The sequence below is a fragment of the Schistocerca gregaria genome, chromosome 5, assembly GCF_023897955.1.
Source record: "Schistocerca gregaria isolate iqSchGreg1 chromosome 5, iqSchGreg1.2, whole genome shotgun sequence".
NCBI lineage: Eukaryota > Metazoa > Arthropoda > Insecta > Orthoptera > Acrididae > Schistocerca > Schistocerca gregaria.
Window position 1 is genome coordinate 423,122,265 of NC_064924.1, and position 13,495 is coordinate 423,135,759.

At 37.6% G+C, this 13,495-nt stretch overlaps 1 protein-coding gene across 2 annotated transcripts in view; it reads right to left on the bottom strand.

Moving 5' to 3' along the window:
* LOC126273456 (nucleoporin SEH1) overlaps positions 1 to 13,495 on the bottom strand; it is a 150,642-nt gene that overhangs the window by 49,991 nt on the left and 87,156 nt on the right. For both annotated transcript variants that reach the window (XM_049977012.1, XM_049977013.1), the window contains exons 5-8: positions 11,179 to 11,412; positions 10,943 to 11,097; positions 10,602 to 10,818; positions 6,493 to 6,561 (exon numbers count right to left, since the gene is read on the bottom strand). In XM_049977012.1, coding sequence (XP_049832969.1) covers positions 6,493 to 6,561; positions 10,602 to 10,818; positions 10,943 to 11,097; positions 11,179 to 11,412 — 675 coding nt within the window. The remainder of the gene's footprint in view (positions 1 to 6,492; positions 6,562 to 10,601; positions 10,819 to 10,942; positions 11,098 to 11,178; positions 11,413 to 13,495) is intronic.

A 13,495-nucleotide genomic window follows, 5' to 3' on the forward strand; every position in this document is an offset into this window, starting at 1 on the left:
ATGTTGACTGGAATACTCTCTTTCAAATTCTAAGGGTGGCAGGGGTAAAATACAGGGAGCGAAAGGCTATTTAGAATTTGTACAGAAACCAGATGGCAGTTATAAGAGTTGAGGGGCATGAAAGGGAAGCAGCAGTTGGGAAGGGAGTGAGACAGGGTTGTAGCCTCTCCCCGATGTTATTCAATCTGTATATTGAGCAAGCAGTAAAGGAAACAAAAGAAAATTTCGGGGTAGTTATTAAAATCCATGGAGAAGAAATGAAAACTCTGAGGTTCGCCGATGACATCATAATTTTGTCAGAGACAGCAAAGTACTTTGAAGAGCAGCGTCTTGAAAGGAGGATATAAGATGAACATCAACAAAAGCAAATCAAGGATAATGGAATGTAGTCGAATTAAGTCGGGTGCTGCTGAGGGAATTAGATTAGAAAATGAGACAAGTAGTAAAGGAGTTTTGCTATTTGGGGAGAAAAATAACTGATGATGGTCGAAGTAGAGAGGATATAAAATGTAGACTGGCAATGGGAAGGAAAGCACCTCTGAAGAAGAGAAATTTGTTAACATCGAATATAGATTTATGTATCAGGAAGTCGTTTCTGAAAGTATTTGTTTGGAGTGTAGCCATGTATGGAAGTGAAACATGGACGATAAATAGTTTGGACAAGAAGAGAATAGAAGCTTTCGAAATGTGGTGCTACAGAAGAATGTTGAAGATTAGGTGGGTAGATCACGTAACTAATGAGGAAGAATTGAATAGGATTGGGCAGAAGAGAAGTTTGTGGCACAACTTGACCAGAAAAAGGGTCGGTTGGTAGGACATGTTCTGAGGCATCACAGGATCACCAATTTAGTATTGGAGGGCAGTGTGGAGGGTAAAAATCGTAGAGGGAGACCAAGAGATGAATACACTAAGCAGATTCAGAAGGATGTAGGTTGCAGTAGGTACTGGGAGATGAAGAAGCTTGCACAGGGTACAGTAGCATGGAGAGCTGCATCAAACCAGTCTCGGGACTGAAGACTACAATAACAACAACTAACTACAGCAGTTATAAATGCATGCTCTCGTCATGTAGCGTGTCCTGTTGCTGACTCGTGGCATCTATATTCCAAGGTTGTGGACAGGTGTCAATCTCAAGGCACATGGTGAAGCGACGCTGGGCTGCAGCACAGCAGATTATCTGTGTGGTAGCATGCCGGCTCGATGGTGCTGATGTGCCAGGAGCTGAGTCAGCAAATGGCAGCCAAGGTTCCCATAGCCTGGATGGTGGTGACCAGCTAAGTGTGGAACGCTGAGCAGCTGCACAGAGGTAAAGTGGCATAGTGCCCAGCACTTGGGATCTTGACGTACAAGAGACGGGCTAATGAAAATGATGGTCATCCAGCAGATGCTGGAGCTGTGACAGCTGGTTATGGTTGCTGGCTCAAATCTCTGCCTCGTGGCTTCAACACTGTCCATAAATAACAACCCATTGACTGTTTGTTTGGTTGTCTGGTGGCAAAGGAATGCAGCACTGGTTGGGGCATTGCTGTGGCAAAGACTCACTACGAGACCCTTACTGAATGTTGATCTAACATATGGAATTTCTGCATGTCGGCTGTCGTCAGCTGAAAGCCCTCAGGACAGCAACTGGAACACTGGGTCCCAAATGCCCTTGGCATGGTGATGTGCCACAACATTAGTCATAATTTGTTGTTAGTATACGACCCTAGACTGGCAACTTCTGTCTATTAATGTATAATTTGACTCATTTCACATTTCTGAAAGCTCTCCTTCGTGTCAGGATTCATGGAGCAGGATGAGTGAATGAATAGATAAATATTGCAAAGAACTTTCTCCCAACTGTCACTCAATCGTGGAACTGTGTCTTTTTTATGTCATATTTCAACCCTACGCCAAACTGCACTTCACAACTTGTCAATAAGGCTTGTTTTCAAAATTACTGTGATCTTCAGTATGCTGCTCTAGTGTATTATGACATATAAGGGTTCAAGTTCCTATATTCTGAAAGTTACCTCTTGTCTTTTCTCATCTGTTCTCTCTCCGCTCCGTCCCCCTCCTGCACCAAATAGTTTCAGTCATAGAAGAGGTGGCAATTTTTCCATCGAGTCAACTCTGAAGTGTCCACAAGCAACTATGAACACTACCTCATGAACACTATCTTGTTACATTTTGCAGATGCCTCCCCGTAGTAAGTGCCTAGGCAGTCTCAAAAATGCAACTCAACTACTATCATTCTGATGGGTGCACACTTTTTAAACTAACTCTTGAGGCCTAGAATCAGGAGTATCAAGATGGACCCTAAAAATTAAAAAGCTTTTCATGTACAAGTTACTGACCTTTTAAGTTATCATCTGGGCTATTTCTGGTCTGGAAGAATGATGGCATTTGATTTGTAAACTTGTGTCATCAGCAAACATTGCTGTCTTTCTGACCTGCGAAGTCGGGACATCATACCCCACTTATGAGTGTCCAGGATCATCTTTTTATTGTCGCAATTTCAGCATTTGTAACATTATTTGTGCATGATAATGGCCTAAACATTAAAATTGCAATAGTAAAAATATAATCCTGGATATCCTTAAGTGGGGCATGATAACCTTCAACATTAATGGTGTGCTTTTAGGTAGGGGGAAGAGATGTTCCATGGTGTAAACAAGTTTAATAAGCTCCACCAAAAGAAAAGTTGACTACTATGTGATCAGTATGAAATTTAGTAACGACAACAAAAAAAGATTCATACAAATTAGTAATATGTGTGGAATGCATAATATCTTGAATCATTGGTAACTATTACCACATACAGCACTGTAACACAATATCTTTTAAAAGTACACATATACAACTGCTATGATGTGGAATGTTATCTTTGTATTTTATGGACTGCACATTTGTGTGTGTGTCGTGCATCTGCTAGTTTCAGTTCACCCAATCTAAGTGGAGAGTAAGGCCTGGACAGTAATTGGAGAGTAATTTGAACAGTGAGCTCTTTGTCTTACTTCTCAATCTCAAATAACTGACTAACACCCTTTGTTGAGGACACAGATGTTTGGTGCTTCACTCAGCAAGCACAAGCACAGTTCTACACAGTCAGCTCTCACTGTTGGGCATTTTCTTACCAGATATGAGTGGCAGCACATATAAGGGTTCTAAAGGTGGGGCCATGTAATTACATGTGGCACTATACTAATCAAATGGCTTGTCCACTAAGTTTGACTGTCTACGCCTTCCAGATGTGTGACTTTTTTTTGGTCAAAAGGTCATAATTTTGAAGGTATGTACTTCATTTGCTATTGCTTTATCATGCACACTATCCAACTCACATGTCAGACTAAAGCAGCTTTGTAATACACAAATTTCCAAACAGTCTTACATGTAATCAAATTTCTCTTATCTGCATCTCAAGTCCCTTGTGCCTCTTGGCTTACTGGTTCTAAAAAGAAACACATTTAAGCTTGAACAAACACACTTATATCATAATCCTGAAATTGATCTTTTAAAAGTTTCTTATTGCACAAGTGATCTTCACTTTTTGCAGTTCTCTGCAGTCTTCCATTAGAGGCCACTTGAGTACGCCAAGCTAAGTTCCCTCTCTGCCTGCTACTACACCAGCTGAAACCAGTCGATACAATGCAGTGTGTATGTGAAGGTGCATTTTGACAAGTTATTTGTGTAAGTCAGCTGTTGGTAATCAAACCTGTTAATGTATTGCGGCTGGTTCAGATGAAGTTACAATGAATACTTCATGAAGATGGTACTGAAGTGGAAGATCAATCATTTACATGAAACTTCCTGGCAGATTAAAACTGTGTGCCCGACCGAGACACGAACTCGGGACCCTTGCCTTTCGCAGGCAAGTGCTCTACCATCTGAGCTACCGAAGCACGACTCATACCCGGTACTCACTGCTTTACTTCTGCCAGTACCTCGTCTCCTACCTTCCAAACTTTACAGAAGCTCTCCTGCAAACCTTGCAAAACTAGCACTCCTGAAAGAAAGGAGAGACTGTAAAGTTTGGAAGGTAGGAGACGAGGTACTGGCAGAAGTAAAGCTGTGAGTACCGGGTGTGAGTCGTGCTTCGGTAGCTCAGGTGGTAGAGCACTTGCCCGCGAAAGGCAAAGGTCCCGAGTTCGAGTCTCGGTCGGGAACACAGTTTTAATCTGCCAGGAAGTTTCGTATCAGCACACACTCCGCTGCAGAGTAAAAATCTCATTCTGCAATCATTTACATGTTTTCTGGTATGTATTACAGTGCAAAAATATTATTACCGGTTAGAAACAGATGATGATGTAACACTAACACATAATTATGATGCTAGCAAAGATGCGAACTAACATATCACTGCAAGTGATATTGATATGCCAAATTCTAGAAGAGGCGATGGAAGCACTGAAAGTGAATTCCAACTTCCTCCAGATAAAATGCTTATAGTCTTGTCATCACTGTGTTTGATGACAACACACAAGAGAACATATATAATTATTATCATGTCAGAGATTTCAAAACATATGAAAAGCTCCTGAAAAGATACCCTAAACTGAAGACTAAAAGGAATAATAAGAGCATATTGGACTATGTGGCGAAGAAAAGACAAGCCAATACAGGTTTCAAAGGAAATTGTACTCTGCAGTTCTATGTCATCAAGCAGCATGTAATGACAGATTTTGGTGAAGTGTGAGAATGCAGTTCTTCTATTCCTTACTGGCATTTAAAACACTGGGCACTGGGAGTAGCCAGAAATCTCCGATGTACGAACTTTACAGGGTCACTGGGATTTTTAAATGGTATCCTTTCTGCTTCTGGTTGTTAAAACATTATTTATTGCAATTGCAATTTCAGCATGTTGCATTTTTAAGCATTGTGGGATGTTGTAATCTGCTCAAACAATGTAAAGCTGTGTCATGCTCCTATGCAGAATTTGCTTAAGGTGTTGTAAATATATCAGCTGTTCCTTATACATTATAGAGCTGGTGAAATAATGATATAAACACTGAAGTTTAAATTCTGTGTATATTAGTATCCAGTTACCATATATACTACATGAAATTCACTGGGATGTATTACTAATTAGAAAAAGGAGTTTAGGATAACATCTCACACACACACACACACAAACACACACACACACACACACACACACACACACACACACACACACACACACACACACACACACACAGTAAGGATGATGAGAAATAATAATAATAATAATAATAATAATAATAATAATAAGAGAATTCAAGCTGCTCAAACATTTGTTGCTGAAATCAATAGGCGTACCAAGAGAGAAAACATCCAAATGAATTCTGTATGGAACTGTGATTAGAGTCTGCTCAACTATGAGCTTTCTTTCTACAGAACGCTATCCATGTAAGGGGAAAGAAACAATGTCTTGACACTGCAATCATTTAATAGTACAACACACAGCTACACAATCGATGTTGCTATATCAATGGACAAATGAATGGTACACAAACTCTATATGTGTTTCCAAGAACCAGATGGAAAGTATGAACCCTGTGTGTCAAGGGAACTAGAAAAGCAGTGCCCTCCAAAGTCTTCGCAGATGTAATTGTGAGTAAGATGATGACAAAAGAACACCTCAAGACGTTTTGTCCTGTCAGTTTGGAATCCACATTTGGCAATAAAGTCATTAGTATTTTGTGACTTTTGGACTTAAGATTGAACAAGTACTACTGAAAGCTTACCAAGGGAAATATATGCTTTTAAAAATCATATGCACAACCTCTCAAAGTTTATTTCTTCAGGTAATAAAAAATATATACCACAAGAATAACAGACTTTCTTGAACTAAGTTATAGGAACATTCAGGCAATATTGGTGACAGATTCTTTGTCATGAAAATGCATTCTATCGTTTACAGTCACTTACGTCTGTAAGTGTATAGAGCAATGATTCGTTATGCATGACGATATGCTGTCTATGATATTGGTGAACCTATGAACACATTGAAAAGTGTAACTGACATGGTGTTCAGCACTGATATTATTGAATGTGCAGTTATGACGTGATTAACTCGCTTTTCTTCACTGTGTGTTTTGCAGTCATTCAAATCGCTCCGAGAATGTTTTGAAAGTCATCACTTGCATTTATAGTAGAAAAATGTACATTGCATTGGGCTTCTGCAGTGGCATCTAGAGCACATTTGCAGGGTCTTGCATAAAAATGACACAAACCAAGATTTTACAAAATACCCCATCTTCATTCACAACCACCAATACATCAATGCAACAGAAGCTGCTGATGAAGAACTAGTTTTTATATCCCATTTCTTTGAGAACCAGTATTGTAATGGAGCAATGTACAAAATTATGTACATCTATAAATTTGCAAGACAATTACAATTTCAATTATATTCACATTTTGATCTGGTCTGCATGTTAGTATTAACCTCTGTGGCTGTTCCATGTGAAACACAAAACGTAAATTCCACTTCTCTCATTGTCAACACTACGTAAGTGAGATAGAGCTTACCCCCTTTGCATTGCGGTGCTCCCAGCGACTCTCCTAGTGTTGGCTGGAGCTTCCTCCCTCCGGTCCCCTCTGAAAATGGCAAAGGAAAAGTGCGCACACAGTACATAGCATGTGTTTTGATTTGTATTAGTGTATACACACATTTGTATATCTTGGTATTCACCTGAACTGCACATCAGTTGCTAGCTATTAAAAAAAAATCATCATCAGGATCATCTGAGGGAACTCACTTCCTCCTTTGTTACACAAGAAGAGAGCAACAGTGGTCTTTGTTGAGTAATTATGTCAATATTTGATCGACGCAATGTAGATTTACAAGAAACCTGAATGATAAGGAGATGACCAATAGCCTGGCCACTATTTGCTTCAGTGGGAAACTTACACATCCACTTGATTATATACATTCTTTAATCAGCAGTGTAATTAATGATTTTAATGTTACTGCACCTCACCTTAGGGCTGGAACGACAATGTCATGTACAGCCTAGGGACACAAAGTAAACTTATAACAAATTTCGTAAATGATTTTGTCTGAACAGTATTTATGATAGAAGGAGAGGCATCTACTTACCAGTCACCAAATCCAAAACAAAAACAACTGGAGCACACTGACAAATTTATAAATAAAACTGAATGTCACACTTTTGGAATTTGTTAAACTTTTTTCATCAGAATAAAGAAGACAAAGTGCGTAGAAGCTGAAGAAAATCTTTCTACAAGGCTTGGGTTAGATGACCCATAGTACAGGTAATGAATGGGGAGCAACAATCAACTACTAGCTGTTATTATTTGAGTGAATAATGGAATTTTCATCATAATTCTAAGTCACTTGCAGGCATGTCACTTCATCTTCCCTAACAACTTTCAAGATGTAAGTTACTGCCAAAATCATTAAAAACTGTGGTGAACATAGGTGAAGTGTTTTTCATCTTTATTCAACCAGGCAAGGTAACATTGTATCCCTTTTAAGAACTGTGCAAGTTATGATCAAAGCTAGTATTTGTTTATTCAATGTACTCATACAAAAATATCGGTATTTTAAGCAGAAAATACACATAAATGTAATACAAAAATAAGATTAGCATTTGACACACACTTTTTAGTTGTACATGACAAGTATTACAATAATTTCATTCAATTATCTCCGATAAAACTGTTTGTAAATGACCAGCAGAAAGAATAATGTCTTAAATGCTGCTAAATCATTATTCTCATTTTTCTTTCATGCAACATCTCATCTCACTGGAAACTGATCCTGTTTAAACTTAACAGAGAAGGTAATAACTGAGTTCCAAATACGAATTTCACATGCAACTTAGAAAATAATCAATTTATAGAAAAGATATGATCATGGGGAGACAAGTACATACTAAATGATATACACAGAAACACAAATGTGCAAAAGAAGTACAGTGAGGAAAAACTGAATTAAATTGTCATGCAATAATTTTACAATGATTTACAAAAGAACCTAATGTAGATTAAATAGTAAAGCTCTGGATATACACTGTATACAATTCAGACTCCAAGTAAAACACTCAACTTCTTATTTCAACAATGTACACAGTATGAAGAGGTAGCAGTGTCATAAGCACTAATTTGAATACATTCAATGATCTTTAGAATGTGTTATCCTCCACAAAACTGTATTAAAACTTTCATTTTCCACAGAATCTGATACTAAATTTTCAAACACAAGACTATGAAAAGGGGTCCCTACTCAGTAAAAAAAATTCTTCTAAAAAGACCACCAGTTCATGTCAATTAGGCTCTCATATATATTGCACAATTCCTTCACAGTGTTGTTTCAGTCTGTAGACCATCATGAAAATTGTAGTGATTCTTTACAGTCATAATAGAATTTCAATGTGGAGAATGACAACAGAAGGGCACATACTTACAAAACTTATGATTATATTCTGGGTTATGAAGAATATGTTTATCCATAGGAACTAACTACTTGGGTACGCTAGTGCTAACTACTTTGGCAGCTAACTACTTATCACATAGGTAACATTCATGCTCATACTGCTTCTCTAAGAAACTCTAGAGCAGATTTTGTTTAAAAGATAATGCTGAATAATGAGGGAAATGTGTTAAGCTAACTGATTGTAATACGATACAATTTCCGTAACATGCTGACCCATACACACTGTGATGCCAATAAATATTAAGGCATTACATCAATTGCATGTGTATCTTTACATTACGCTCAATGATGCTACATATTTATTATTTATGCGATTATAACAATAGAGGTTAAACTACAAAGACAAGTTTAAAGGCTCAAAATTACTAATGTAAAAAGTATACCAGAAATATTGAAGTATGTTTTAGCAAAACAAAATTACTGTCAAGTGTCTAACAAAATAACACAGTATTAATATGCCATTTTATTAAATGAAGACATGAGTAAGTGCAGGTTGAAGGGAAATAGGAAACCAGTTGTGACATCTCAAAGTATAATGAACTTTAGAGTAGCTTGGTTCCTGTTTTGTCAGTGCCTGGAGACAGACAAGGATGCTCACACATCCACTCCAGAGCAGCAAATTTGTTTATATTTCGCAGAAGCTATTAGTTTGTAGAAATTTTTTTAACTACAACGCAAAGTTTATATGCCTGGAGTCATTCCATTATATGCACATCATCTTAAAGTTGCTCTGTTATCCACGACAGTATAAATTATTCGAGCTCATATTTTGCTTATTATTGCTCTGTACTTGTGCAAAATTTCCAAAATAACTGAATAATATACTACTGTCCTCAAGAGTCGGGAGTTTCATGCACTGGGAAGGCTCTACAATAGTAATACATTTGACTGTATATCCTTTAGGTGAGGTAGAGCTTTCTTTCCCTCCCTCACTGTAAGCAAAAAATTGCCAATAAAAACAATGAGTTGATTAAGAAAGAAGACATCCCGAAAACAATATACAGCATACATAGACTCGAAGCTCATGGATACCTGATACTGAAATGCCTTATCTGTTGGTCAATTGCAGTTTTTGCATAATAGATTAGCCATTTAAGTCTCCATTTCAGCTAGTAGCAGATGATATTCTCTGCAGAATGTTTTTGTTTCCAACATTTTTCATCTAAATACTGTGAACAAACAAACCTACAACTGCCTTTTCAGGGCAGCACATTTCAACACAAGTGGTTTCTATTTACTGCAGTGTGGTGACAAACATTAAACTTGCATTCTATAAATAAATCTGCTGAAAAAAGTAAATACAATAGAAGCAATTCTGCAAATAGCACAACTCAAAGTAACATTTAATAAATGTATTAACCTTTCACAATGACACTTTGCATCAACCTGACAAATACTTTTATACTCACTCTCCAGAAAGTCAACTGAAACACACTGCAGGGGATAAAATTCCAAGAGGAATTTTTTTCAGTGCTTTTGTATATGCAGACTGGTCATTTGCAAAATCAATTTCCCATGAACACCTATTAGTGGAGAAAAAATTAAAGTAAAAGGACTTTTGAACAACTACATAGTCACTTTTTATCTTGCTAACTTCTGTCTAATTTCACAACTACAAAAGATTGACTGAGATTTGTTTTCCTTCTCTACTCCTTCCCTTCCTTTCTCATTATCACCTAAGACATTTCAGCAGCTGTTTTCTTCATGCAGCAACTTCCAATTACAGTTCTTTTCATTCTAATAGTGACACTAAAATACTTGTTACTGTTCAGCTACATGGAAGCAGTAGGTGCTGCAACTCATCCACCACATATTTTTGACAACACATCTTACGGTCATTAGCAAATTTGACACTGCTTTAAAAATCACAGGCAATATGTTCAATAATTAAATCAAGACAGATTAAGTGACTGCAAAATGAAAGAAAGAAATAAACCACAACAAACGCATAGAAATGGTTCCTGATTATGTATCGAAGAACAGTTGACAAAAGCACTTTTACTCTTTACAACAAAAGATCTGAGAATCTCCTTTCACAAACAAACCTACCTTCTCCAGCGATCAGATTATTGCAGAATAATGAACAGATCTGCACAATACACTTCTACTCGCAATGTATGTGACATACTAGTGCTGCCGAATATGGCTTGGGTTAGATATTGTGCCAAGCTTGTAATACCTTGCAGCACTGGTCTGTTGTGCTGAGCCACCACCAGAACCACTACCTCCACCACCAGCAACCAGTGCTGCTCCTGCTAAGACTGCAACTGCACCGACTCCTGGTGAAACTCCTGACAAGGCTGGTGTCGCCTGTGCTGGTGAGGAGATGTCTGTCTTCACTTGTGAACCGTCGCCTTTAAGCACAGCCACACATTTCCACTCTGATGCAAAATTAGCTGTAACAGTTGAGAATTACACATCATGCCATATGCTCAATCTTCAACAGAAAGAAAAATTAAATTTAAGGAGCATTATATTAATAGCAGTTTTCAAGATATATAATATATTTTTAAGAAGTACCTTTCCACAAACGAACACAACAATCATCTCCCGAAGAAGCCAACATAGTTCCAGTAACATTCCAGCAGACACGCCACACTGTTGAGTAGTGGTCTTCAAATTGTGCTTGCAATGAGACTTCCAGTTTTGTTAAACCACTCTGGGTACCTTTGTCGCTGGTAAAAAAGAAACCATTACATAAAAATAGAGGGGGGCCAACAGTACATACCCTACTAATAAATATTCAATATACTCACGGTAAGGGATTAAGTTTATAAATCTGAACATCTTTTGTTGCAACTGCAAGCAAGTGGTAACTTCTCCCAAGATTTGGTGCAAATGCAATATCATGTACTGGCTCTGTTACTGTAGATAATGTTTCAATTTTCACCCATCTCCGGCTGCATTCATTATATTCATAAATGAACACCTTGCCTCCAGATGATACGGTTGTATCATCACTCCCAACAGCCAACATAGGAGGATGTAACCTGTCACAGGAATAGCACACATATTAGTGTAAACAACAGCAGACTTTAGTCAAATATTAAACAAGTTTCACAAAAACTGGGCCAAACAGAAAGAAGTGCACATATGATTTCTATTTGGACTTTTTGTCAAATAGAAATTTGTCCAGAAAACAAACAAACTACTCTCCCATCTATATCTCCAAACCACAAGCGTCCAGAATGAAACCTACTACACATATTTCGACTATGTCAGTCACAGAGCTAATTTCATCGAACAAGTTTTATGTTTGCATTGAAAAAATATTTTGTAGGACTGGATCTCAAACACACCAAAATAAAATAGCAGAAAAGATTTTCCCTTAAAAGAACTGCACTTTATTTGTTTATCTCAGTGACTGATTCAATAAGAGTGATACTATGAAACTAAAGCCTTAAGGTTCATCATCTAGTTGGTGCTATGTTTTTTTCCTGTCACCTGTGATTTCTTTTACCTCTCAAAATTATTTATGTGCATGGAAAAATTCCAAGACATATACTGTAGACCAAAAGTCCATGTTAAGCTGTAGTTCCCCTTGTACCTGGCTGAGGTAGTCAGTTCTGTAGGTCCGTGTCTAGTAAAGCACTGCAGCATTCAAACCAACTGTCAGGCTGATGTCTGTTTTACATATTATAAGTAATGAAATTTTTTTACACTAGGTCCCAAAATGAACTTAGTTCAAACTACAAGTCTAAAAACTGTGTGGCGATGTACATAAACTGTATATAGGATCCCACTAGTGCTAATCTCAAATGCATCATACCACCACCATCACCAGTCCTAGTAACAGCTGATAAAGAGCCTCTCTGATTAATCTGACAAAATTAAACACAGAACACAATCACACTTCACAGAACAAGGGAGTTAAGTAGAGTGCTAATGCACCATCACAAGCAATTTTTATTTGCTATTTTCTTCACTGAGAAGATAAACAGGTTCGTAAAAATATATATTTTGCATATAGAAAAGCAACACTTGATCCAAATGTGGTTTGCTGTTAAGTGAGTATTTGCAACTCTCAAGAACAAATTACACACCAGATGCAATGCAGAGCCCAATTTTAATTACACAGAACCTGGACAAAGGGGAGAGAAAGAGGCATAATTTACATAAGAAAACAGAATAAAATACATTAAGCATGTCCTTGTCAAGTATTATTTGCAAGCTTTTTATTGATTGCTAATGTAAGGGGGTGTGACGAGTACAGTGACAAAGTTCTGCTCAGGAAAGGAACTGCCATAAGAAGACAAATAGTGTGGGTAGTGTGGGGGAAAACAAAATTCAGCTTCCTCAAAAAGTCCTGGCATTACAAAATCTTTGTCATATAACAGTTAACACAAAGTTATACACAGAAAGGGGAGATTTGGCAGTGGTCGAAAATAAAATACAAATGGTACCGAGACTTCAGACTTCTACTGATTTGGAGCTGTTCCCTGTGTTTAAGAAAATCCTAGCAAACACAAGGGGTGATCAAAAACTAAGGAGTGAAACATACATTTTATTTTATACAGTGAATACAATCAACTTATAGTACATACATTAGGTTATTTTTCAACTTGGTCTCCATATTTGTTTAAGTAGTTGCAAGCAGTTGTCACTTCATGGGACAATATGTGTATACCTTTCTGCTAAAAATCCTGTCCTTGCATATTCAGTTACAATGTCATGAAGTGTTTCACCTTCTTGTCTGAAGCAAATTGTCAGCCTCTCAGGTTAAACTTCTGTTGCCCTGAGTCAGCCCCTCTATGCAAACTGTGTTCAGATCTGTTGAGCTGTGCTGTGCCGGCCAATTCAGTCCTCACTGGTGACATTTTCGCTACCGGCTGCCAATTTTTTTGCCAGCATGCTGCGAGATCGTAACATGATATTAAAGTCTCTCCGTAAACCAGTATCGTTCCACAGTGAATTTCAGTTGTGTTTATATGTTTTTCCGACAGAGATCAAATAACAATGCATATTTCTTCAAAAAATTGGTTTTCCAAATGAGTCTTTACCTTCAACTAGCAATGCAGGGAGCGGGTGACAAACTCTCCACAGTTACATGTAAACGAAATCAGTCAGTGTAAG